This window comes from Pelobates fuscus, chromosome 13, assembly GCF_036172605.1.
Source record: "Pelobates fuscus isolate aPelFus1 chromosome 13, aPelFus1.pri, whole genome shotgun sequence".
In the NCBI taxonomy this organism is placed as follows: Eukaryota; Metazoa; Chordata; class Amphibia; order Anura; family Pelobatidae; genus Pelobates; species Pelobates fuscus.
Window position 1 is genome coordinate 13,699,169 of NC_086329.1, and position 23,123 is coordinate 13,722,291.

A 23,123-nucleotide genomic window follows, 5' to 3' on the forward strand; every position below is an offset into this window, starting at 1 on the left:
ATACAGGAGATTCTTGCAGGGTGTAGAAAACTATTAATATAGCAGGGGATAAGAAAATATAAATTAAATAGAACTAGCAATAAAGGAAGGATAAACATTAGATGACTCTTTACAGGAAGTGTTTAGGAGGGCTGTGCAAGTCACATGCAGGAGGTATGACTATGGTTAATAAACAAAGTGATGTAACTCCTAAATGGCAGATAATTGAGCATTGAGACTGCACAGGCATGATCTATACACCAAAACTGTTTCATTAAGCTCACGTTGTTTTAGTGACTATAGTGTCCCTTTAATGCATCTCTATGAGGAACATTCAGCGCCTCCATGCAGAGCTTGGAGACACTGAATTTGGGTGCTGCACGTGGTCCAGGATTCTCTAGTGGTGACTGTAGTGTCCTTTTAATAATTGCATTTTTCTCATTGAAAATGACTGGCTCCTTACTTTTTTAGCTGGCTCCTAGATTTTAAACAAATTTGTCAAGCCTTTCCCTAGCGTACAGTAATTAAGACTTCAATTTAATTAACAAGCAGTCTCTCCTTATTCTACGAACCACTTGAGAAGTACAAATCAACCTCTAGGCAGAGAGTCTATGCTGAGTCTGCACCTGGAAAACTTTTATTTTATTATCCATAACCGCCAAACTTCAGGGTGCTGTGGCCATGGGGTATGTTACAAATACCTAAACCCTCTTCTGTCAAGTTCTCTTCAGGTCCTGGAGCTTCAGATGCCAGCAGCCAATGGCTCGTGGTTGTAATGGCTCCTGGCATGGGCGAACGCATTATTATGTTATGTTGTTATTTATATAGCGCCAAAAAATTCCGCTACGCTTTACAGTGGGTGGACGAACAAACATGTAGTTGTAACCAGACAAGTTGGACACACAGGAACAGAGGGGTTGAGGGCCCTGCTCAATGAGCTTACATGCTAGAGGGAGTGGGATAAAGTGACACAAAAGGTAAGGATAGTATTGGACTAATGACAGTTGCAAGAGAGGAATCAGTTGGGAGCTATTAACAGTTTAAGCGGTCACGTTACAAATACTAAATACTTACCTAAGTCACTGCGGATCACCACCCTATTCGCCTGTGCTTCAACCCCCAGTGGGTGCGGTTGATGTTTTCCCGTGGGGTTATGTAACCATGCCTCCTACCATGTTCATGCGAACATGTGTGTGTCGCCGTGTTATTGACTCACACGCACATTCTGGAATCACATGACCCACGGTAGCCAGTTAAATAAAGTTTAGGGCTATTTAGACCTTGTGTTAATCTTTCATTGGTATGTCGTGGTTCATACTAGCTGGTTATCTGAGTGCGCATTCTTTGTATTTGTCTTCTGGTTTTTGATCTTGGTTCGTTCCTGACTATCTGTAAGTCTGGTATCCTTGACCTATTGGCTTTGTCTACTCATTTATGTTTCTGTCTGTGTCCCTGACTTTGGCGTGTTAGTGATTATACTTTCTATGTTAAATCTGGCCATTCGAAGGCCCGGTAATACGTTTATTTATATTTTCTATCGTTTACATGTTTTACTTAATTTTGCGTTTTGGACCACACTATCGTCTTCACAGGGATCCTCCATAGAAAGATCTTTCTTTCCCTACAGCTGTCACTGGTAATGGCTGGAAGAAATGTCAAGCTTGACAAAAGGTATCTCCTCCTTATGTAAGCATTGTCAAGTGTGGTAAAATCCCTAAACAAACCAGTCTCTACTTTGTCTTAGTATATCGTTTGGTCAACATGAGTATTTCATAAAGGTTCTATCTCTGTGAAATTCTTATTTATGATATGGGGTAACATACGCTTTAACCTTTCTCCTTAAAAATGAAATGTTGGTTCTGGGATCACATAAGGACTCTGTGAGTGAGATACAAGTTAAATCTGTCAAACCGTAAGTTAGCCAGCCGCATCCATCATACACACATTACTTGCATATACTGAAGTACTGTACATGAAAAGTGCTGTTCAGCATGCAGTGGTGATAATCGTCCAGGTAAATGTAACAGATCTAAAATCTCTAGCAGTACTAGAATCTCGTGGAGCTCTGTCTGCAATACAGCTGTGTACATCGGCCCCCGTGCACGGCAGTTTGTGCTAGCGCACTGATTCTGTACACACGGCCTCTAGCCTAGCATTACGTGTTCTGCAATAAGTTATCGTTCGTAGCAGAGACCTTATGTCATGTATTTACTTACTTTCCACTTTTGGGATTTTTACCAGGACTTCTGGTGCCCCGTTTGGTCCTTTGTCCCCTGCCTATGTTGGAGGAACCAAGCATGTGTAGTAAAGCACTCAGCAGCAGTTTGATTTGTTAGAAAAATAACGGAGCGGCTTCCCAAGTCTGCAGTACTCACCGCTTGCCAATACCTTCATTCATGGTATAGATGTACCAAACGTGGAACTGGGTTTTGGAGCTCATGCTGTTAACATCAGGATTTCTTTTCTATGTTTGCTCCTCTGATTTCATTCCCCTTCTTTGCTTTACTTCAGATTGACTCTCTGAGCTTTGATTTGGTATTGGTTTGTATGGAATCTAATATTAACAGCGCCTGTTTCTTTGACAGCCATTGGAGAGCTGTGCTGATAGTCACATTCCTAGCCTGGCTACTGTTATCCTTAAAACTAAGGCACACGGCACGTCTAAATCATTTCACTAAATTTGGGACCCTTGTTTAAATGGAGCTGTACCTTTACCTAGAAATCTAACTCCCACTGCGGGAACTTGTCATTCACCTGTACCATAGTGCTTCTACTCACTCACTTTCCTTCTTTCGTTTCTGTTTAATTCTTAGCCCATACTGAGGCTGCTGTGACCTTACACTTTCTCCCCATTCACTACTATTTATTACGTCCGTTTTGCACCCTTTCCCCAAACTCCTAATACAGTTATTGAGTTTATTTTAGTGTAACGCTATGACCTATTGACTGGATCCTGCTATGGACGATTGGCTTTTATTTATTATTCTCCACCCCTTGATGGCGGTGGTTTCCTTCCTTCTAACCATGTTCATTTTATAATTTGTTTTCTGTCTTTTCTCCCAAAAATATGTTAATGTTAAGAAAGAGCCCTGATCCATTTCTGGATTATGTTTGACGCTTAAAAATCCATCCAAGATCTTGCGTTCCTTTTCGTCTCTCTTTTATGCTTATTCTTTCTAATTTGTCCTACCCTCCACCCCCTCCCTGTGTATTCAAACCTCCTTTTTCTATATATAATTATTATATTGTTTTCTCTTTAACACGTATTTCCTTCCTGTGCTGTCTCTTTTAATGAATTAGTGGTATTGTATCTTTTATATTGCAGCGACTTTGAGTGACTGTTCTCTGTATCTTTTGACATGTTTTGTGTTTTTTATTTTATTTTTCTATTTCATTTTTAAAGAAACAAACAAACTTTCAACTTTAAATTAAGAAAAAACATTCCATATGAGGTGCGCACATTAATTAAAATTTTAATGGTGCACTTGTGCGTAAATGTGCTTGTTGTTATTGCAATCCAATTGTGGCAGGGTCTTTGTCAACGTGTTGTTTTTTTGTTTTGTTTTTTAAAATTTGGAAGAGCAGACGGTTGGCGTGAGGAATTAATTTATTCTGTGCCATTTGGAGCCTGCCAAGAATGATTGTTGGCATTAATGGATAAACACTGGCATTTTTCTGTGAGTCTTATCATTACACTTTGTTGTGGGCTACCTTTTCGTACAAGCTTAGCAATGATTAGACTGAACTATGAATCAGTATGTATTGCTGTTTGTCTATTTCAAAATCCTTAGATCTCATGCCTTGCTTTAAAGAGACACTTTAGGCTGCAGTTGACAGATTATGGTTTAAAAATATATGGAAATACAAAGTATAAATTGAGTACTGCAATTTCCCATCAATTAAAGTTCCTTCAACCACCAAACTGTATAGCATATTCCATGAGCTCTTACCAAAACCGTATTTTACTGGCATAACGGGGGTTTGTGCTTTAGAGAACAAACAGCTAAACTAGAAATTCCAGGAGCCGTATAACATCCGGTTTGGGACAAAAAGTCAAACTCTGCAGATTGGGGGAGAGAGAGGCAGGAGGAATGAGCTTATTCTGCAAAACTGTTGTTTGTGAGATTAAAAAAATAAATAAAACAAAAACGAAAAAAAAACTGAAAGATATAATTGAAAAGATCATCATCCAGCACAACTAACTGAAAGCAATATATAACCAGCTTGGTGTATTGTCGTGGTTATTGTGTCACTCCCCATTATAAGTAGTCAAAATGTTTTAGAACGGTTTGAATTCTTACTTGGTCGTTGCTGGGCACTGCTCCACACCTCTCCTGCAGCATTCAGAGAGCCAGAAGCTCTAGTTAGGGTATTCCATTGGCTCTCCTGAGTTAAACCCTGTTCATTGGCTGCTATCTTCCGCTGATCAATATCCTCCAATGACCTAAGCTCTGCAAACCAGGCTCAGCTCAGAGTGCTTCTGGCTCTCTGTAGGCTGTAGTGGAGGTGGGAAGTGATAACTGGAGATCCCCAGGTAAGAAGTTAAACCATTCTAAAATAGTTTGACTTCTCACATTGATGGGGAGCCAGGACTCCTAGTAACATAACCACAGCAGTGTTTCTTGGTGTGTTCCTTTAACGTACGCATTGTACCTAATGTGTGAGTGCATAGAGTGCGTGTTTCTTTATGTACCAATCACAAGACTGTTTATAATAAACTAAAGACTAAGCTAAAGCAGTTTTGATTCTCATTTGCTTGTTCGTAAAACAACTCATGGGCCACAGAAGGATTGACCAATATGATTTCTATTTTTTATATGGTGTAAGGCATAGGTTACTGGCTGAGAGTGATCAGCTGATGAGAGCTACCAGAAGCTCCTGCTTAGGAGGTAGTGGAGGCCGGGAGCCATTTTAAAATGGCTTGATTTGCACTTGGAGTGTTCTTTTAAATCAATACCTAAATTTCCTTGTTCCCGGCTCTATAACTCAACCCTCATTGTAAACCCAACATTGCTTACCTTGCAGTGCCTCTCTCAGTATCCCACTTAAGCCAATGGGATCCGGGTAATTAACGTGGGCATGACACCTTCATTTAAAAAAAAAAAAAAAAGTTGACCTACCACCACACAAAAGCTGGTGCATTCCTAAAACTATGAACTGTGGTAAATTAGGAACAGAATTTGCAATATTTAGTTTTACACTGCTGTGTTGAAGATGTAGGTTTGTTGGAGAATTTTTCCAAGTAATTTCTGTTTAAAAAGGCCACCTCAATAAAGCGCGATGCTGTGCCCTTCATTCGCAAGGTCCCAGTGGATACAAAAAAGCCAGCTCAATATTTCTTTTTATGAACTGGAACGTTCCTTGTTGTCCCCCTGGGAGCTTTCTTAGCCCAATTAAATTTATTTAAGTTGTGATTGAGAATTAGTAGTTCCTGTCCATGAATTGCCATATGAGATTTAATGACCTGCTGTCCCAACATGTGACAAACGGAGCACAAACTGAAATATAACATGGAATGTTTGCAAATGCATAATAATGCATTGAAATGTTGGATCCCTGTAATTTAGTTTGTGTGCAGTAGGGGGCAGTGTTTCTCTATATTTAATCTTTTTTGTAACTTTTATAGGCACCTTCTGTTCTAGAACAGTTAAAGAGAACTGTTATGATAGCTTAAAAGAACAAACTTTAAAATTCACATAACTGATAGCAATTACAAAAAAAAATCATACGCGTGTTTTCTTTGATTTTCTTTTTTTCTTTAGAAATTAACAAGTAAAATAAGTAAATGAGGAAAATAATTTGTGCTTGGATACAGATGCCATAAACACAAATATAACATGAATATAATTCTGTCTGATGCTTTTATCTCCTTACTGATGTAGTTATGCCTAGTGTCTATAGGCCTCTTCTCTCCAACAGTAAATTTGATTGTGTATTTTCGTTCTGTTTCTATAGCGGATTATATAGAACTTGTAAAACTGTTACGCTCTCCGATTTATATACATTTTTAAATGAGATAGACGTAGGAAGCATTAAAAAGAAAGTCCTACTGCCTAAACATTTGGTTCCCCTTTTTAAATTTATTTTACATGTTTGTTTATTTTGCAGGTACCGGTAAAACCCCATCACTTGGCGGAGGCTTTCATACCAATTTGGGGAAGGAATCTCGCGCTCAGACGCTGCAAAATGGTACCTTATAAATCATAGTTTGTTTTTTATATTCATATACTTTTTAATATAATCTTTTTTTATTTATTTTTATTTTGCCATTCCCAAAAAATGCTTGCTGTGGCCAATATGTACACTGCGCAACATGTAACGTTGCTATTCGTGTTAATGACATGACCGGTAGAATGTCGGAATTTGATTCAGTAAATGTAATATCACAGGTTTTGGTCTTGAATCTGTTGAATGAACTCTGGGATAGTTGTCCACCAAATTCTGCTTTTGTCATTCATGATTTATACCATATTTTTACTTTTTTATTGTAGTTTTGTTATTCACATAATGTTGGCAGCCAGTAATTTTTTTGCGCTTTGTGCTAGTGACCTGCAGCTGATGTGTAGGTTAGAAGGATTAGTTGAATATTAGGCACTTGTTTGCTGGAACCATGTCTGATGTCAGAATAAAAAGTACAGAGACACACGACTGGCTTCAGTGGCTCTCGAAGCGCACCAACAGCGATGGAACTACACAATGAGAATTGTATCTTCATGCATGTTCACTGCCGTTGACTCAAAATTGTTGATAACATTTCACTTCCGAATTAATAAAAAAAAAAAAATCACTAATACAGTTTTGTGTCAACTCATAATTTTTTATTTTATTTTTTTTTAAATTACAAAGAAAGTGAAGTGATTTGGGATTTTGGGTTCCAAGTTCCCACGATATATTGCAGTGTCTGGTCGAAGGATGTAGTGTCTGGGTGTAAGAAACATTCACCATACTTTATAAGCTGCACTCTCAACGTACAAGAACTTTTTTTTTTTAGTTTTATTAAAATTCTATTTTATCACATCAAAAGAAAGCGAATTAAAAATAAATTATAGTATCAGACCCAGGCAAGAATTATTTAGACATTTGCTGTCCTTACCAAAACAAGAGAAGCGGGGGTGGAGATTTGGAGGACGAGAAAAATCCAAAAATGGAGGTTGGGGCAAAAATCCCTGATCTAATTCCACACGGAAATGTCTGTTTGCCAAGTCTGGCCAGGGTGACATGTCGATAAAATGTTTACCACAATGCACCGCTATACTGTGCTTTCTTCATGCTCAAGATTTGGTATTTTTGCTCGTTACTGTGTCTCATCGTAGTTTAAATGGGGTCTGACATTCTTAGTGTTTTGTCATCCTTCAGTTACTGTAGTCTCAGCAAAATTCACTAAATGAATCGTTTAAACATTTTATTCAGTTAATGGACTGTGACAACTCAGGATGAAATAAAAAAACAGACATATACAGAGTATGCTTTCTGTTGGCACTGCAACTCACGTTATCGTATAATTATATGTGTGGATATGTACTCCTAAGTCTGTTGGGTAAGCCGTGCCACACTCATTTGAGCAGGAGAACGTGCTGTGTATCTTCCCCATCGCAGAACACCATGTCCCAGCATCTCTGCAAGTTCACTGTCACAATGTTTTAATAATGATTTGACCAGGAACTTGATTAGTAAGTTCCAGGGTATATAGTCTACACTGATTGTAGATATACAGGGGAAGCAGAGTCTTTCATACAAGGTTCCACTTCTGAATTGCCATGGCTTTTTCGTTGGTTAAATACAGTATTTCTGATTGGTCAACAGAAATATCCTGAGAGGAGAATGATAGAAAAAATGGGAGCATATGCCAGGGTCATGTCGATAGTGCGCATACCTCTGTTGGGTGGATGCCATGGGCTGTTTGACTTCCAAGGAATCTTATTTAGCTCGTTATGTTACAGTTTCGGTATAGCTGTACCACACATGGATAATGGCAATCCGTTAAATGCTTGGGTTTGATGACGTCTTCACAAGGTTTATATGTTGGATTCCAAACTGATCGCTACATTACATTATTCAAATGGCTTATAGAAGCCATGCTACATCTTCTTGTGAATCGAGAAGTTTTGTTTATGTACTTTCATGAATAAAATCACTTGCACGCGCTAAGCTAGATCTCTCCATGGACTCCTGATGTAAATCTCCCAGTCCCTGGTGCTTGCTGATTTGTAGCAAACTGTGGGGATGAAGTATCCGTTGTTTTCATTTGTGTTTTATTTTGCGTTTTTCTTTCCTTGAAAAAGAAACCTATTGTGCTCTTCTGAAACACACATGATGTCCTGCCCAAGGATTTTCATTGTCCAATGAACTACGTCGGATTTAAATAGAATTTCTTGACTACTGAAAATTTTTTGTTAATTGTCTTTTATATTTACTAGGATTCTGAGAATACTTCACATTAGTGATCTATGCTCATAAGGGTTTAAAGGGGAAACTTTACAGGATTTTAAAAATATTCTGCCTACTTATCTCTATATCAAGCAAAATGTATATGTGCAGTGTAAAAGAAATAAAATTAAACCTAGAAATCAACACTTTTTTTACCCTGAAACTGGGTGCCTCCATCTTAGCTCCCTGTCAGCCATCGTTATAAGCTTCGTCTTTTGCCACCTGGCAGTCCCAATAGAGAAAGCCCCGACTTTGCCTTAAAGGGATACTCCAGGCACCCAGACCACTTCTGCCCATTGGAGTGGTCTGGGTGCCATCTCCCACTACCCATAACCCTGCAAGTGTAATTATTGCAGTTTTCATAAACTGCAATATTTATCTTGCAGGGTTAACTCCTCCTCTAGTGACTGTCTACTTTGCTATGGGAAGTCTAATGCACGCGTATGCTCATTAAGTGTCTCCCCGCTGCCGGCCGCGCAAGCGCAATAGGTCTCCCCCGCCGGATGATGTCGGTGGGGGAGGAGCGTGGGCAGACCCTGAACCAGCGCTGAGGGACAGCGGCACTGCATACAGGTAAGTCACTGAAGGGGTTTTAACCCCTTCAGCAACTTGGGATGGGTGGTGGGAGGGAGAGGGGACCTGCAGTGCCAGGAAAACGGTTTGTTTTCCTGGCACTGGGGAGTCCCTTTAACGGAACTAGATGATGATGTAATTTGGTACATTTTTAATATAAGGAAAATAGGTGAACACATTAAAAAAAAAAAAAAGGTCAACACAAATTCTAGGTAAAATTCGATTTTTTTTTTTCATTGACGTTAATTCCATGGAAGTCACATTCCACCTTTAAAGGGCAGGACGTCATCCATATGGAGCCGAAATGGCCTAATAACTCCTGTTACCCAGTAGGTGGATTCTACACAAAGCGCTGTAAACCAAAAGGAATGTTCTTTGTCCGCTGCTTAGTTCTCCTGCGTTTGGCAGGCTCTGGTAGTTATACTTGGAATGTGAATTTCTATGCAGTTGTTGTGGCTTAAAAATAGATGCTTTTAAAATTAGATTCCTTTATTCACTCTGCTCGCGGTTGCCCTGGTATTTTCTTACAAATAGTTCTCCCTCGTGGGACTGCAGCATAGCTGTTTGGGAAATTTCTATCACAAATTAGACCTGAAAGCACATTTTTGCTGCTAAATCTTTCTTTTTCCCCACGTGGCAAAAACAATGCGACTTCATTAAATGCAGTCAATTCCCGTTTGTTTATAACAGAACAAATATTTTTCTTTTTTATATCTCCCTTATTTGGATTGTGGAAATGTTCTAATAAACGTTAACACTTTGCCATGATGAACCGGTAATTATTTGTGCCAAAAAGGAAACTACAAATGAATCATTAAGATGACGTGGCCTGGGTGCATGGTCCTTTTGTTTTAACCCTGTTTGAAAAGCTTATGTTGCAGAGTCAGACACAGCGCTAGCGGCGGTCTAACTGACGGCTTCTAGAGGCATTTCCGCTGTGAGAACAGTGTTAGGTTCTGCCCTCTCCGCTATCCTCCATTTATTTGGAGGTGTGCGCTAGACGTGTGTGCGCTTTTCCTCACCAATCCACCTTTATGAGGAGAATTTAATTGGCCGAGCAGAAGAGTCTGCTGGAGGGACTGGAAAAATGGTGCGCAAAGCCCTTCTGCAGAGGAAAACACTGTAGCACTTGCAACACAGTTTTGTATTCCTAACACTATAATGTGACTTTAATTGAAGCGAATTGGACACTGACCATAGTAGTTTACTTTTAAAAAAAATAAAAATATATATATATATATATATATAATTTTTTTTTTTTTTTTTATTGTCTTGTTTTTGCTATAGGAATTTACCAAGCAACTTGCTCTATAAATGAAGAATGGCTGTGGCCATTGGAGGAAGCGTTCAGTCTGGCAATCCTTTTTGTCCCGGCTGTTTGTCAGTTTGTTTTTTTAGGAATTGCAGCTTTAGGAATTGAAGACTTTAAAGGCCCATTGTCCATAAAAAAAAACCAAAAACAAAAAAACACCATATAAAAGAATAGTATTTCTCTTTTACTAGTCTCTTTACCACTGATATTTTTTATCTCTAGTTGTAAGTCAGTAATACAATATTTTGCTAACTATTCAGCCCTAAAATTGTTTATGAATGAGAGTCGGTCTTTCAAATTTTCATCAAACGCAAACACAGGACGGCTGGTGTATTGGAAGAATGTTTCCTGCATTCTGTGGAATATTGTAAAGAAAAGGAGTGGTCTTTCGGCTGGAAGCTAACTCTAATTCCCGTACTACACATGTTTAATGCCTCTGACACTAATATAGCAAAATCCCACTGTATATGACAGGACGGCGGCTCTTTACTTGAGAACTGTTATCCTGTCAGTGTCAATAAGCTTTGTTTTGTTCTCAACTAATAAAATAGGTCCTGACATATTCCAGGGTGCCGACGGCTCCTAAAAACGTCACCGCAGGCACTCAGTCTTTTTTGCGTGTTTTATGTCAGGCTGGCAAACATTTGTTGAAATCAGGAGACAAAGAGACGCAGTAAAGTTTGTGGCTCCTTGCTTTTGACGAGCCTCCGTTTATGTACCAATGTCCTGTAGAAATACTACTCTGCACTGGAAACCACAGGAAAAGGTCTTTTATATGTGTACTGACGGTATGGAGGCAAATTATTTTACTTTTTGAATCTTCAGACTGATATGTATGATCTATGATAACTTGTAATGCTCCCAATAGGCTGGCAGACGGCGTTCTGTTCTCTGCGGATTATGAAGTCTCTCATTAGTAACCAGACTTTAAAAAACAGCAACCTTATATTCAAGAGAACATTATTTTTGTTCAGAGTAATTCTCCTTAACCTTGCACCCTCCTCCCCGCAAAGACAGACTCTAAAGGAATCTGGTTCTCATCTGAACACTTTTTGGATAATTGTTTTCAGTACTTTGTTCAGACTCTGAGATACAACTCATTGTTTTCATACACTGTCAAATTTCTTCACTTTCCCTAATTCTTGTCACTTTATATTTTTATAATAACCGTTGTCAATCAGTCTGTCGTTGATTGCATTTCTTATTCTTTTGCTATCATGTTGGCTGTGTAATAAAAAGTAAAAACTCCATCAAATAATCCAGAATATGTTTATTGAATAAGTAGATCAACCTGCAGCAGCTCCATTTATGAACTCACCTTACTGACGATCCCATTAACCGTTACGTGACATGCCACACATCGGTACAGTCGAGAGAGGAAGTATAGATCGCTCCTTTCATGTCAGAGGGCTAAGGAGCTAAATCCTTACACACCTTTGCAGTTTCAAGCTATGTGCACCATATTCAAGTCATTGATCGTCAAAAAAAGACCTTCATACTTTCATTTTTATCAAACACTCAATTTCATAACCATGGAACTTAGTATCTTAGCCAGGCTAAAGTTTCATTAAAGGGACACTGGAGACCTATAAAGCACTTTAGCAAAACATGCAGGTTTCAATAGACATTGTCTTTTATAAATTAACTATGTAACATCCTCTGACTATTAATCTGGCAACAAGTCCTATTACTTCCTGGTTTGTTGAGCTCAGTGGAGTTAAACTGAATAGGCAGCAATTGCTCAGAGCTCCTGCCTTGCAAAGATTTCTCATTGAGCAGCATTGGAAGTCTCTGATTGGATAGTCACAGAAAGTCTGTGTGGGGTTAGAAGGGGAGGGCTTGCAAAGGCTTCAGAAGAAGGAGCTGTTTTTAGATATACTCCCAATGAGCGCATCTGTCTTTTAGAGGCACAATGATGAGGGCAAGGTAGGGATTATGCTGGGAGAGCTGGCCACCAGTGCCCACCCCACATCCTTCTAGACTATTGAGGCAAGTCAGGTGGACAAAGCCTTGGGTTTTGGCCCAATTTCTGTCACTCTGGATCAGCTAAACCCTGCATTCAAAGGACCATTATTCTCATATGATTTGCTATCAAACTCTTCTTAAACAGGATAAATAAGTACCGTATAAGATGTTTCTGCCATACCCAGTTGCTGCAGACCCTGTCTGTGCCATTAAATCAAGGAGGTCCTTTAAGTGCTGCCATAATGAGGTGCAATCTCTTAATCCATCTAGTCTGTGAGTAACACATTCCAAAATGGGCTACACATTTCATGGGTTGTATGGACCTGCTGATATTATTAAAAAAAAAAAAAAAAAAAAAAGACATTAGTTCTGGCAAAAGACTGTGAGGATGATAACAATGGCATTGGTCCTTAAGTGGTTAAAGTGTGGTCCTTGAGAGCATTTAGTTGCAGACCTTGGTGAGTTACTAGTAGGATATCACTTCATTAATAGTCCTTTCACACAATGTTTCAAAGACGTGCAGCGTGACATACTCAAAGCATGTGCTATATTTTTAATATAGGATTCTTTTTCGCAGGTCGACAAGCTTGTTTGCTCTATAAATACAAGACTTTTCTGATGTGGGGGTGGCATAAAACGTGCTTATGTCTCATTTGTTCTGTGGTCTCTATTTAATTCTATGTCATCTCTGTGATTTAAACTTGAAGAACCAAACTAATTTCAACTTTGTGCAATTGGCTCAAAAGGGCAAATATATTCTAATTAATCATTTCTATAATATATTCCTTTTCTGTTTCAGGAAAGAGGCAGATTCATAACTTGGGAGTCCAGTTACAACTTAACAAACATTGTTTGGATACTGCCTTTAATTTCTTCAAAATGGCTGTCAGTAAGCATCTCACCCGTGGTCGGAAAATGACCCACGTCATAGCTGCCTGTCTCTACTTGGTGTGCAGGACGGAAGGAACTCCACGTATCCTTTCATGTAGCAATCGAGTCTCTCTGAATTATATTCTGATTGTATTTTTGTGTAATCCCTTATGTTGCAGAATGAACAGTATATTTGGTCTAAATGTGATCAATCCCAGATGTGCGACTTTTAATTGTAAAATAGTTGACTAGTTATACAGGTTTTAAAAAGGCTCCAGTCCGTCAAGTTTAACCTTTTTATGCAGCTCTATGGATCGGTTCTTACTGCTGATTTTAAAAGGAAAAACAAAACTGCTACACAGGGCAACACAATCAAAAGATCTCCTAAAACAAAGTAGTTAATTTCTTGTCATGCAAGTGCTGGTGTTTGGCAAAATTTGGAAAAGAGCAGCGCACGTAATTGGCTTTCAATATTTTCAGCCATCTTTCTTTATCTCACAACTTGCTGTGATATAGTCAGACATTTAAAATTAATATTTTGAGATGGAAACAAGGAAGTGTAGCCCATGCCTACAAATATCCCTTATATTGATGCAACAGACACATATTGTGATTTCTTGATAAATAATCTTATTATATTAAAAGTAGAACAGATTCGTGTTAACAATGAAAGGTGCAGTAACGTAGCCCAGGTCTCTCGGCAGTAGAACGGTTATCTAGTCTGGTTTATGAACGGATCGATCATCGAGAAGTGCTTTTCATTTCCAAAAGTAATACACATATTCTTCAGCACAGACAGATTTTTATTTTCATTGATTAAAATAATTGGAATTGTTTCTTGTTGGTTTTTTTTTTTTTTTTTCTGAATAACATTTGAAAAGTAATAGGGGGGGGGGGGGGGGGGGGCGGCGGCGGCTGGCAGGGATATAGGGCATATCTAAATCCGAATTCAGCATTGCCGACATGTTGGGTATCTTTTGCAATCTGCAGCATTTTCTTGCCTTATTCCCAGCTCTCCATGCTTTTTTCCATTGCAGTTGGATTTATGCAACGGTTTAGAAGTGTCCTTTTGTTTTTAGATTTCTCATTTCTTCTGTCAAAGGTTTAATAAAAAACATTTCAATGCAGTAGTGCAGAAACTTGCTTTGCAAGTGAAATTAGATTGAAAGAGCTCAGACTTTCTCACTGTGGAATACATTTTCTGAAAACCCAGAGAAATATTAAAAACCACAAAAAACAACCCCCACCCTCCCAAAATCACACAAAGTAGAATTTGAAATGTATGCGATCACTGCTTGATACCTCTTTTTATTGTGTCCTATTTATTATGAGGCCAGAAAAATGCCATTTGTATTTTTTTTTTGTTTTGTTTATAAATGAAACTTCATTTATAAATGAAAATCAGCACTTTAAAGATTCACTTTTTGAAGCTCCACATTAGTTTTGTGTCACTGAAAATGTACACCGCATTTTATGCACCTACTTATTCCTACTGAGAATATCTTGCATTAAAAAAAAAGGTTCCCAAGCTTTTAAATGTGTTCACCTCTTGCTTAAACTCGATCTTTCTAAGCTGTGTCTGTGCTGGGCTATGGCTTGTTAGGTTTTATTTATGGCCTATAACCAGTTCTCTCCTATTTGGTGAGGGATCTGCTACGTAGGCTGTAAACCTGTGTTGTGCAGGAGTTTATGGGAAAAGATCAGTCCCCATTGTATAGAGTAGGGGGTATAGATTTGTGGAGCCTTTTCCACATTGAGACAATTCACAGATACACAAGCGGTAAACATTTTTTGTTTTTAATAAGACAATACAATACACAGAAGACAACCATCTATTAAATAGAAGTTACTTAACGTTCATCTGCAGCAATATCTTGTGGGCATCCCATAATATTTCTTGTGTTCAGCTGCAGCTCTGATCCAAATGGGGGCATCATTGTGTGACATTGTAATCTACCACCTGTCAAACGAAGTCTGACTGCCTAAAGAGCTACTTCAAGCACCATAACCACTACAGCACTCTTTAGTAGGTATTGTGTGAAGTCTCTTAGTCCCATGGTAAGCTGTCACACCATTTCCCTGACTTTGTTGGGCACCCACAATCCTGGTCTGTATTAATATGCACCGTGCCAGCTGAGACATGGCATAATGCCCATAGTTTGTATCACAGTGTGATTTAGCATCTTTAGAAAACAGAATTGCGAGCCTTAATAGAGTCAGGCATATGGTTTGAGAGCTTACTGTGAGAAGGTGCCAGGGGACTTCTGGCACCATAACCACTGCAGTTGGCTGTAGTAGTTATGCTATCCTTTTAAGAGTGATCGGCTCTTTCCTCAAGTATTCCTAGCCAGAGGTAAGCGTTCCTGCCCACCCTCCTGCCCATTGACCTACACATCTTATTTTCAGGAATCTTCAGACATTACATTTTTTTTTAGCAAGTTGAAAACTTAATTTAATGTTGCGCTTGGCTACGGGGGAACGAACAGTGTATGTTAGGAAGAGTCATTATATGACCTTAACAAAAGTTTAACTTTTACAAGATTTTTCACATTATGGAAATGGTTAATGTGCTTTTTAAAAAGCTCTTTCATATATAACTAAATAGAGCATTACAGATACACTATATTGTTGTGTTTGTGTATGTATTATTGTTTTTATTGGCCTTGCATTGGTAGCTTTCCAGGAATCCTCGAAGTTCCTGTAGAGGAGTTCGCTCTCCCCAGAGCCTGGTGCCCTCCTGTTTTAAGTGCAAGCTATCTTTTTCTAACAGTCATCTCCCTGTGAATTATTGTATGATGTTACTGTGAAATTCAATTTTAGTAGTTTGCATACCTCGTTTCCACCTTAAATTCCAGGCTTGAATAGCCCGCTCTGTACAATACGATCGCAGCACGCTCCTTCTAAAGATTTGTGGATATTTAATCTCCTTAGATTAAGGCAGCCAAATTTGGCCTGCAGTCAGTGGAGTGACAAGTGTATGTTTGATTATAGCAGCTGGATACTTCAGATTAAATTTCAATACATTTTGAGTGTTCACAGAATATTCAGCATATATAAAGCCAGACAGCTATATTGAACTTTTCATTTTTAGAAATAATTGACAATTCAATACATTACTGAGTTAATAGATTGTGTGTAGAATGCACATGGAATCTTTATAATTGGTCATTTTACCAGTCGATTTGGGGAACAGATTTGTGACTTAATACCGGGAAATGGCTTTAGACTTGGATAGTGGGGTTTCAGGTTACAATGCGGAACATGTTTGCCTTTAATAGGTATATGGTCGTGCTTAAATGATTATATTTAATTTATTATATCTTGATGTAAGCTATACCCTGTGTTACAGATATACAGGTGATACTCGAAAAATTAGAATATCGTGCAAAAGTTCATTTAATTCAGTAATGCAACTTAAAGGGGAAACTAATATATGAGATAGACGCATTGCATGCAAAGCAAGATCGTTCAAACCGTGATTTGTCATAAGTGCGATGATTATGGCTTACAGCTCATGAAAACCCCAAATCCACAATCGCAGTAAATTAGGATATTACATGCAATCAATAAAACAAGGAGTGTACATAGAACAATATCGGACCTCTGAAAAGTATAAGCATGCATATGGACTCAGTACTTGGTTTTGGCCCCTTTTGCTGCAATTACTGCCTCAATGCGGCATGGCATGGAAGCTATCAGCCTGTGGCACTGCTGCGGTGTTATGGAAGACCGGGATGCTTCAATAGCGGCCTTCGGCTCTTCTGCATTGTTCGGTCTCCTGTCTCTCATCTTTCTCTTGGCAATGCCCCATAGATTATCTGTGTGTGGTGGCTCTTGATGCACTGACTCCAGCCTCAGTCCACTCCTTGTGAAAGTCCCCAATACTTTTGAATGGCCTTTTCCTGACAATCCTCTCCAGGCTGCGGTCATCCCTGCTGCTTGTGCACCTTTTTTTCCCCCACAATTTTCCCTTCCACATAACTTTCTATTAATGTGATTTGATACAGCACTTTGGGAACATCCAACTTCCTTCACAATTACCTTTTTGAGGCTTTCCCTCCGTATGGAGGGTGTCAATGATGGTTTTCTGCACAGGTCAGCAGTCTTCCCCATGATTGTGATTCCTACCTAACCAGACTGAGAGACGATTTAAAGGCTCAGAAACCCTTTGCAGGTGTTATGGCTTACTTAGCTGGTTAGAGTGGGACACTGTGAGCCTAGAATATTGCACCTTTTCACAATATTCTAATTTACTGAGATTGTGGATTTGGGGTTTTCGTGAGCTGTAAGCCATAATCATCGCACTTATGACAAATCACGGCTTGAACTATCTTGCTTTGCATGTAATGCGTCTATCTCATATATTAGTTTCCCCTTTTATGTTGCATTACTGAAATAAATGAACTTTTGCACGATATTCTAATTTTTCGAGTATCACGTGTGTGTGTATATATGTATGTGTGTATATATATATATATATTTATGTGTGTGTATGTGTATATAATATATTAAAAAAATGTTTTTCCTTTAAGCTCTGGCTAGTGACATAAGACTTTAAGCCTTGTGTGTGTGTATAATGTTTTATATTGTTTTACTTTTTAATTAAGTTGTTTACAATTATAACAACATTGCATATATAAAGACACAACAAAACGTTTGCATTAGTTTAGGAAATGATTTTCTGCTTGCACACGTGGCATGTTCCCCTCATTGCTGGCATACAGCTGATCTGCTGGAGGCACTAACTGTCAGTGTTGGCATGTGCCATCTGCTCCCACTGCCCGTAGAACTATCTGACTGCATACAAAATCTCTACAGGAGAGAAGGCAGCAGGTACCGTAACAGAGCAGGCTGCTTTCTCCAAATTTTTGTAAAAGCTTAGAAATATTTGTATTTCCTTCTATGGTAGAAGAAGCTAAAATGATCAGTGATATGACAGACATTTATTAAATTTGATGTAAACAAAACACTAACATTTTCATTTAAGGTCTGAGTCCATTATGCCTTTATACTGTTAAATCTTTGTATTTTGGTGTTTACATTACTAGGCAACATATTTTTGGTGTGTATGCAACTCGAGCTGCTGTGCTCCATACCAGCGTGCATTGCTGTGTTGGGAGCAGGCGAATGGGCAGCTGTACTCAATGTGTGCACAATGAATGGAGATATTGTTGCATGGAATACTTTAGAAGGGTGTATGATGAGGTCAGCCCTTTGTTACATTCATTTCATACATTGTGACACTATACATTCCTAATAACAATCGGCATTTCATTATACATTGTTTATTATTACATTCAAATATAAATTGTTATTGGTTCGAGTTTACAAAGACGTGTTGCATTTTATTGAAGTCATTTACAATCCTTTGAATTTATTAGGTTATGTTTTTTGTGTGCTTTTAAGGTTTTGATTTTTAATTTTATGGCAGGCCTATGTGAAGTTGTTTGTATGTTTACACATTGATCACAATGTGCACATGAAATAGATTCAACTAAACACAAAAAATGTTAGCTTGGTTCAAATAGAATAACTATATGGAATAGCTTGTGATGGAAAAACCTCTCAACACTCAGGCCTGGCCTGGGGTATGGTTACCATCCCAGCATACCTTGCTCAGCTGGCATTTAGGGTATTTACAGTTTAGTAAGGAGTGGCATGAATGCACTCCATGTATGTATAATGACTCTAACCAGCTTTACTTTCCTGGATATTGAACACTAAGGGTACCTAATTGGGGCTGTTTTTGCCAAAATAGAACATTGGTAGTTGTATGCCATTGGTCAATATTTAAATGAAACTTCTCTCAACATTAATTCGCCACCAGCTTGTGCTTGTGTTTGTGTTTTTTTGTTTTTTTTGTAAATATGATTTTTATTTATTTGTGATTGTAATAAATGATGAGACTCGCAGGTCTTTAGGTTTCTCGAACTTTTGTTAGCAGATGCAAGTCGTGATATACGTTTGGGCTCGCAGGCCCACAATGTTGTCGGACATGCAGGTCCCTTCATCATGTTTGTATTTGTGTGTGTGTGGTTTTTCTTGTGCCAACCTTTAAGGAGTTAATCTGTGATCTAGTGCCTATACCGGGATCGTGAGTCCGTCTCTTGGTGGGGGGATTTTTTTTTTGGTCCGCTGTGTCCCTTTCAGTCACTATCCTGTCTTGTGCCGAGGACTGTGGTGAGTAGGGTTCCCTCAGTGTCCGGGCTCTGCTCCCCCCTGTTCCTTTACAGTTTTCACGTATAGACACCCATTTTTCAGTCCTGGAAACGAAAATTACCAGCTGATGTGAAACGCTAATAAAAAATAAAGCATTTTACTGATTGTACCCTTATCCCCAATATGTATGTTACATCTTACAAATGTACTTATTGATGGCCTGTTTGGGCATATTACTATTTAAAAAAAAAAAAAAAAAATTCCTCTAATGTTAAACTCAACCAGAAGACATTCCCGTTGAGACCATTACCATTACCTTTCTATATCTCCCTAATTGGGTTAGATTGTAAGTTCTTGTGATGAGATTCTGGAATATAAGTTTTCATTTATTTTGTCTGTATTTATTGATGCATTGTTTATAAAGAATGTTATCACTTTATATATAGAATCACCCTCGATGCTCTTCAGTTGGCACAGTACAGAACTTACAAGAGCAGGATGTATTTCTCAAATTAATAATGAAGGGTAGTAGGTATTACAGAATGTACCTCCCACCATTTGCTTGGAGCAATAAACAAAACCTTAGTTTTTAAAACTTTTCATGGCTACAACATTCTACTTTTCTTTTCAAATTATGTTTCATGTTCCTCTGCTACCTTGCAGGGCTCTTTGTTTTTTTTTCTTTAAATGTCTGTATAACAATTAACATTTTAATTAGTACTTGGTGAAGCTTTAATAGAGCAGTCTCCATGAACACAGCAGATGTTGCAGTACCCTCTTCCATTTCTCTAGCGTCCTTACTTCAGTCTTTTTCAGAGGGTGGAGTGGGCGTTGTGACATGGCCGATCCCTGTTTTAATGTCTCTTTATCTGTCTTTGTACGTGCTGTTCGGTGGGGAAACAGAAACCTAAATTTAATGGGTGAAATGAATATTTATAGCTTGGCGGAGAGATGGTGTGTGGCAGATGATGGAAATACTGTATTTTTGTTTAATGTTTTTTTTCTTTTCTTTTTCTAGTTAACCCTTTTAAGAGTTTTCTGTTTGTAGTTAGGCCGGATCAGGCTTTTATAATCTTGTGCATCTGTGTCCGTAGAATCTTTTAAAGCAGTTTTCTGTGTATGTTCTTAATTTTCTAATGTCTGTCATCTTTGTATATCAAATGCTAAACATTATGAGAGTTGTATTTTGGTATCGGCTGTAGAGATAATGGTTTATTCCACTTAGGAGAGAGTTTTTTTTTAAGACAAACTATCCGTATTGATGATGCTGGAACGATGTGTAAATACTTTGTACTAAATAAATGATGTAAAAAAAAATAGAATGACGTCAAGGGTTACACCATGACAACTAGTGATTTGAAGTGGTTGTGGTGCGTGGAGTTTGTATGTGCGGCACTTTGCTATAAAATGATGTACATACAGAGATGAACCCCTCTGCTGCATTGTTGGCAGTGTAATTGGGGTAAGAGAGTAAGAGATCAAGGTGGCCTATGTGAATTGTGTGCAAATTTGGGATATGTCAGCAACCCATGTTCTCCCATTAGCCCACCTTCCCTTATATTGTCCCACTGGGTGGCAGGTAAGAGGTAAGAGGTATGGGAAGTGTTACCCTGACCAAAAACACTGTTTTCTAGTTCCTTATACATTATTGTATTTTCATTTGCCATCTGATAATGACAAATTGCAGGAGAAGTGTTTGTCTTCCTGCTAAAATAAAAAAAAACACTTTGAAAACATGCATCTAAGAACTGTATACCAAGGGTTATGAGATATTTTTAGCTTTTATATAAAATTTGAGTTTTAGACAATAAGATAATTTTAGGAAAATATTTGCATGTATTCATGTAAAATGTTGAAGTCATTATTAAATCCATGAATTAAAATGCCTTTGTAGAAAAAACTTAAAGGACCACTATAGTGCCAGGAAAACATACTCGCTTTCCTGGCTCTATAGGGTCTCTAGGTCCCCCCCCATCCTCAGTGCCCCCACCTCCCCCTGCCGGGCTCTAGGGGGTGGAAAGGGTTAAATTTACCTTTTTTTTTTTCCCCAGCGCCGGGGACTCTCCTCCTTCTCTCCTCCTCCTCCTTCTCTTCGTCATCGCCTGAATGCGCATGTGCGGCACGAGCCACGCGTGCATTCAGCCAGTCCATAGGAAATCATTCTCAATGCTTTCCTATGGACGCTGGTGTCTTCTCACTGTGAAAATCAATGAGACAGCCACCAGAGGCTGGATTTAACCGTATTATAAACATAGCCGTTTCTCTGAAACGTCTATGTTTACAGCAGAAAGGGTTAATCCTAGCTGGACCTGGCACCCAGACCACTTCATTAAGCTGAAGTGGTCTGGGTGCCGATAGTGGTCCTTTAACAAACGTGATGTAGAGCTAAGAGAGAGGTGCATATATTTTCCAAGTTAAATCCCAGCTTACGCAGTCTTGGTAATAACTGAACTTCTGTTGAATCATAGTTTATAATTCTTTTAATGTCAAACTGATAGGATCATAAATGCTTCACTTTGTTTGCTTTTACTGCTGTGTTTTGCAATTGTTGTTGGCCTTTACAGGGCTGCAGGTTTACACTAATCACATAATCAATTATTCTCTAGTCTAGACCTATGGCAGCCAGTAAGCAGATCACCGGTTGTTGTGCAACAAGCTTTCCTGTAAATCCCAGCAGGCCGTTAGCACGCCTTTTCTTTAGAGATAATTTCTGATCTTCACAAGGCTTCTTCCACTAGACCAGCATATCTACCCACACAGAACCCCAGATCTGTAGGCTGTTTGTAGATTAAGAAGTCCAATCATGTAGGTGTTTACTTTTAGTGATTCCTTCACTACACAAATAATAAAAGAAAAACGTAGAAATCAAACTTGATTTATCAAAGTCTCCCTTGCAACGCGCCGTATAGGATTGGTGTGTTTCAGAGTTAGTTAGCTGGTTTGTATGGATTTTAGGATTCAATGAAGGGATGTTTTATGTTTCTTGGAATATTAAATAATTATCCTGTTCTATAATAATCCAAATAGTAACGGCAATAATGCACGGTTAGTAAATCCCTGCCTATCTCAGGTACACAGCCTGGGTGGCCCTTCTGCAGAGACACAATGACAGACTCTGTGCTTTCTGGAATTCGATTGACAAACTGAAAGATCTCTATGCTAGAGAAAACTGAATTTAAATGCTTATATTAAAACCAGCCATCTCGAAAAGCATAGATTCTGAAATGAATGCATTTATTATGGTAAACACACTGCTTGCTTTTCTTCACTAATCTACCGTTTTATTAGGGAATACTTTCCTTGCCCTTGGTCAGGACCTCATACTTTGGAGTCAGGTTTTTGCAGGATGCCAGGATTGCCCACTGAAACATTTCAATTGTTTGTTTGTAAACTGCTGCTTTGGGCTGAATCCCAATAAATTACTATTATTTTTTTTTTATATTTATTAGTGTGTGAATGTATCATGTCGCCTATGGAAGTATAACTGGTGACATTGCAATAGGGTCTGGTCCATTTTTTATTTTGTTTTTGCAAGACCTACATAATACATTAGCAAATTATATTCTGTTTTGAATTTGCTGTATGTTCCTAGGCTTTGCAGCATCCATGGTGAGTTTGACAAAGACCAGGAAGTGACTAAGCCAGTGACGTTCCTTCTTTAACTTACTGTGGTAGTACTAACCTAGACTGTTATTTCAAGATAGATTATAGACGCGGTCCCACCTTAATTCTATTATAACAGACCGAAGCATTTCTAAACTGGTAAATATACACACCATTCATCTGACACCACATTTACTGTTTTTCGTGGCTTCGACAGTTGTGCTGTGATCAGAAA

At 38.5% G+C, this 23,123-nt stretch overlaps 1 protein-coding gene across 1 annotated transcript in view; it reads left to right on the forward strand.

Annotated features, from left to right (window-relative positions):
• BRF1 (BRF1 RNA polymerase III transcription initiation factor subunit) overlaps positions 1 to 23,123 on the forward strand; it is a 197,677-nt gene that overhangs the window by 11,770 nt on the left and 162,784 nt on the right. The window contains exons 2-3 of the mRNA XM_063440110.1: positions 6,088 to 6,168; positions 13,056 to 13,229. Of these exons, the coding sequence (XP_063296180.1) occupies positions 6,088 to 6,168; positions 13,056 to 13,229 (255 nt within the window). The remainder of the gene's footprint in view (positions 1 to 6,087; positions 6,169 to 13,055; positions 13,230 to 23,123) is intronic.